The sequence below is a fragment of the Brassica napus genome, chromosome A2 (assembly GCF_020379485.1).
Source record: "Brassica napus cultivar Da-Ae chromosome A2, Da-Ae, whole genome shotgun sequence".
NCBI lineage: Eukaryota > Viridiplantae > Streptophyta > Magnoliopsida > Brassicales > Brassicaceae > Brassica > Brassica napus.
The window spans coordinates 13,180,168-13,184,611 of NC_063435.1; the positions used below are offsets into that span (position 1 = coordinate 13,180,168).

The 4,444-nt window shown below is 34.4% G+C and overlaps 1 protein-coding gene across 4 annotated transcripts; it reads left to right on the forward strand.

Annotated features, from left to right (window-relative positions):
* Nucleotides 1-1,080: 1,080 nt before the first annotated feature.
* LOC106346884 (tubby-like F-box protein 1) lies at nt 1,081-3,716 on the forward strand. 4 transcript variants are annotated; one of them, XM_013786346.3, is made up of 5 exons: nt 1,081-1,305; nt 1,921-2,327; nt 2,533-2,620; nt 2,697-2,829; nt 2,900-3,716. In XM_013786346.3, exons 2-5 carry the CDS (start codon nt 1,953-1,955, stop codon nt 3,633-3,635), a joined length of 1,332 nt encoding a protein of 443 aa, XP_013641800.2. In that variant the 5' UTR covers nt 1,081-1,305; nt 1,921-1,952; the 3' UTR covers nt 3,636-3,716. The 4 variants fall into 4 exon arrangements, with proteins under 4 accessions (XP_013641800.2, XP_013641801.2, XP_013641802.2 ...); XM_013786347.3 differs by having other exon boundaries at nt 1,123-1,305; nt 1,924-2,327; XM_013786348.3 differs by having other exon boundaries at nt 1,215-1,465.
* Nucleotides 3,717-4,444: the final 728 nt, after the last annotated feature.

Below are 4,444 nucleotides of genomic sequence, written 5' to 3' on the forward strand. Positions count from 1 at the left end.
GAAACGCCTCTTCATCAGTTATAATTGTATGTAGTAAGTACATTATAGTAGTACATTTAACATCATGTTGAATCGAGAAAGACGGTCATTTCATTCATAAGTTCGTCTTTATGACGAGAGTGTGTCGCTCAACAAACCTCATCACGTTTTGATCAATCTCAGCCGTTCAGATATAAAGATTATATATTTTTCTTTTAACCTTATCCATTATACATATCTATCACACTCTAACGTAATCGATCTAATACATCATTTTATATTTAGAATATAATTAGTATATTTCTTGATGGGAATGCTAATTGAATAATGGTAGCAAATAATTTGAAGGTTGAAGAAATGAACGATAACCAAATGATAGTGGAGATTCAATTATAAAGTGAAGTCCAATCAAAGTGATATCATTTTTGCTACAAAAGGTTAAAAATGCTTTTTGAGTCTAGCTTGTCGTTTCAGCATAATAGATCTACTCTAGTGTATTTAAAGAAAGTGTTTGGATAAGTTTGGTGTGTAATAAATACTGGAAATATTTGGTTTTTAACGAAATTATCTTAAATTTTGTAAATAAATATTGAAAAGGGTTTAGTTCCCACATAACCTTTAATATATTAATTTGAATTGATCCATATTGAAATAGCGTTTTGTTAAAAACCAAAGTTGAATGATCTAGTGAAAGACTGGTAGGTAAGCCCTTCAAAATTCACTACTTACAAAATTAATTGTATTTTTTTCATTTAGAGAAATCTTTTTCTTTACATAGGAAAATATTATCTAAATTATACAGCCCTGCACATAAATCAAACATGATAACACAATTAGGTCAACATTAGTAACTTGTGAGTTATTAAAATGTGATTATCTCTACAAAAATTACTTCTCGGAAATTTCCAAGAAATAAGAAGTAGGAGTGGGAGGTCAACGGCTAAAAACAACTTGCTGTATATATATATATATATTTTTTTTCTCATAGTCAGTGGATGTATATTAATAATTAGTTTTCACATATTTGCTTACATTAATAGATTTTGTTTGTATCATTAAAAGATCTATTTATTAAATTAAACATGCATAAAGCCAGAAAGTATTCTTTCTTAGTCAGTGTAATAAACAGTTTCCTAAATAGTATTTTACTATTATATAGTCATATAAAAATGTTGATTAAAATAAATAATAAGATGTGTTCGTGTTCGTGTAGCGGAAGATAACGTAGTTGGTTTCTAGGAGAGAGAGAGACGGAGACAAAAGCTAGAAAAGGGTTTGAAACGGAGAAGACGAGGAGATCGAAACACTAACAAAGAAAGAAACTTTGTAAGACCCATCTCTGAAACTGATTGGTTCCCTGTTCTGTTCTCTCTGTTTCAGCTTATGTTTACAGATCTATGCTCTGTATCCTAGATCTATTCATCTTATAGACCAGTTTAATCAAGTAACTGTTTGTTGCTTTACTCATGTTATGTCAATAAATTAGGTAAGATCTGGAATCAATCGTCTTTGTTTCTCCATCTGTAAATCTCCAAAATTTCCTCCTTTGTTTGATTGATTTCAAAGAATATAGTTCAGATATTGTTTATACTAGTTGGAATCAGATCTCTATTTTTGTTTGGGACCATTGTTCTTGGAAGGAGAAAAGACTGTTACTGTTGTTTCCTTTTGCTTTTTGTTACTTAAATTTCGAATATTCTTACATTTGAATCCTATACCGAGTTAAAATTTTGAAATTAGTTAGTTTCTTTATCTGTCTTTTATTATTAAAAAAATATGAATCAAAAGAATGTTTTTTTTTTTTTTATAAAAGCCTGTAGGTGTGTGTGCTTGCTTTTGGTCCATTAACAAGAATCTTGTTTTGTTACTTTATTCGTTTTTCTTTCTCGTTGCTTTGCTATTAAGTATCATTCAGAGTTTGGTTTCTTGTGTGTGTTTCAGAAGAACCTTGAGAGGGAGAGAGAGGAAAACAAATGTCTTTCCGCAGCATAGTTCGTGATGTGAGAGACAGTATAGGAAGCCTATCAAGACGTAGATTCGACTTTAAGTTAAGCAGCCTGCACAGAGAAGGAGGCAAATCTCGTGGTTCGGTTCAAGACTGTCATGAGGAACAACAAGTACAACAACAGCCTCTAGTACTTGTTCAAGAAACCCCTTGGGCAAATCTTCCTCCTGAGCTGTTGCATGATGTGATCAAAAGGCTGGAAGAGAGCGAAAGCGCCTGGCCTGCTCGTAGACATGTGGTTGCTTGTGCTTCTGTCTGCAGGTCATGGAGAGATATGTGCAAAGAGATTGTTCAAAGGCCCGAGCTTTCCGGCAAAATCACATTCCCTGTTTCCCTCAAACAGGTAAAGGATCTTCATTTCTTGGGCCGGTCCTGAGCATAGACTAGTGAAGCATTGCCTAATAACCACTGATATTTTAGAAAAAAAAAAAAAGAGAAAAATTGTATAAACCTTTACTTAATTATCTATAGCCCCCAAAATCTCAGGACTGGAGAGTGGCATATGTTTTGAATGGTTAGTATCATGATTTTGATCTTTCTTGTTATAGCCTGGACCAAGAGATGCGACAATGCAATGCTTTATCAAAAGGGATAAGTCTAATCTCACTTACCATCTATACCTTTGTCTCAGTCCTGGTAAAGCTTAGTTCTCTCTGCTTTAACTCAAAGTTATACTTTGGCTTATGTCGGTTGTATCTTTACTATTTTCCAGCTTTGTTGGTTGAGAATGGAAAGTTTCTACTTTCGGCGAAACGCATAAGAAGAAGTACTTACACTGAGTACGTGATCTCTATGCACGCAGACACCATTTCAAGATCAAGCAACACCTACATTGGCAAGATTAGGTAAAACTATATGAAGCCAAAGTTACTTGACGCTCAAGTCTTATCGTCTCCTCATCTTTAATTGTTGCAGGTCTAATTTCCTTGGTACAAAGTTCATCATATACGACACACAACCTCCATACAACAAACCCTCTCAGGCGCTCCAGCCGCTAGGCCTTAGCCGCAGGTTTTACTCGAAGAGAGTATCTCCCAAAGTCCCTAGCGGCAGCTACAAGATAGCTCAAGTGTCTTACGAGCTAAACGTTCTTGGCACCCGAGGTCCAAGGAGAATGCACTGTGCTATGCACTCAATCCCCGCTTCTTCTCTTGCGGAAGGCGGAACGGTCCCTGGACAGCCACAGATCATTGTCCCTCGCTCTCTTCTTGACGAGTCTTTCCGCAGCATTACATCATCCTCGTCGAGAAAGTTCACTAGCGACTACTCCACCGAGTTTAACAGCGCGCGGTTTTCCAACATTCTAGAGGAAGGAGAAGCCGTGTTTGGAGAAGGAAAAGAGCGGGTTTCGCCGCCTCTTGTTCTTAAAAACAAGCCACCAAGGTGGCATGAACAGCTCCAGTGCTGGTGTTTGAACTTCAGGGGACGTGTAACAGTCGCATCGGTTAAGAACTTTCAGCTGATTGCAGCAAACCAGCCTCAGCCTCAGCCTCAGACGTCAGGTCAGACAGATGGTCCAGACAAGATCATATTACAGTTTGGGAAAGTGGGAAAGGACATGTTCACTATGGATTTTAGGTATCCACTCTCTGCGTTTCAGGCTTTTGCTATATGTTTGAGCAGTTTTGATACTAAACTCGCTTGTGAATGATATATAGCAAGAAAAAAAAATCTGCTTTGTATGTAATATGTCACATAATGTTTTTCTTGTAATGATTCAGGAGATTCTCTTCTTTTGGTGTTTTTACTTTCACCAGAGATCTCTGTATTAGATGTCTGTTTCAGTGTTCTACATTTGATCATTGATTCTTATGCTGTTGTTTATTAATGCATCAAAAAAAAAAGTTTGTCCCAGTCTAGTGTATTTCAGAATTGTCAAAACGTGAATAACTAGGTTACATATGCTTTTGATTATTGGGACTATGAGGTTTTTGGATCTGTAGAGCTGTACATTCTCATGTTCAGAAAAAAAAAACATATTACTGTTTTATAAAGGATATTATTAAATCATATTTTCTGTTTTATAAAAAGTGTTAGTTTGATATTTTTTTTGTTGTACAAAAAATGTTATTCTAAATTTCAATGTAATCTATTTACATTAAATTTAATATTAATTTCAAAATGTTTTGATTTATAAATAATTTTATTTATCTAAATACTACTTAGCTAAATATATGTAACTAATAAAAATATAAATGTATTTTAACAAAATATGTGTGACACTTTTTATAAAACTGAGAGTATAGTTTTACATTTTCTTTACCGTAAACTTTTTCAACGACACTTAAACATGAATTTCAAAAAATTCACTAGATAATCCAAAAGTTCTATTCATTTGATGAACTCATACTTGATATATTTCCCCGATGTTACATTGGTTACAAGTATTATACTATTAGAAAAGATTATGCGTAAAGAAAAAAATGGGGGACAAACTACTTTCTCTAAAACATCAGATTG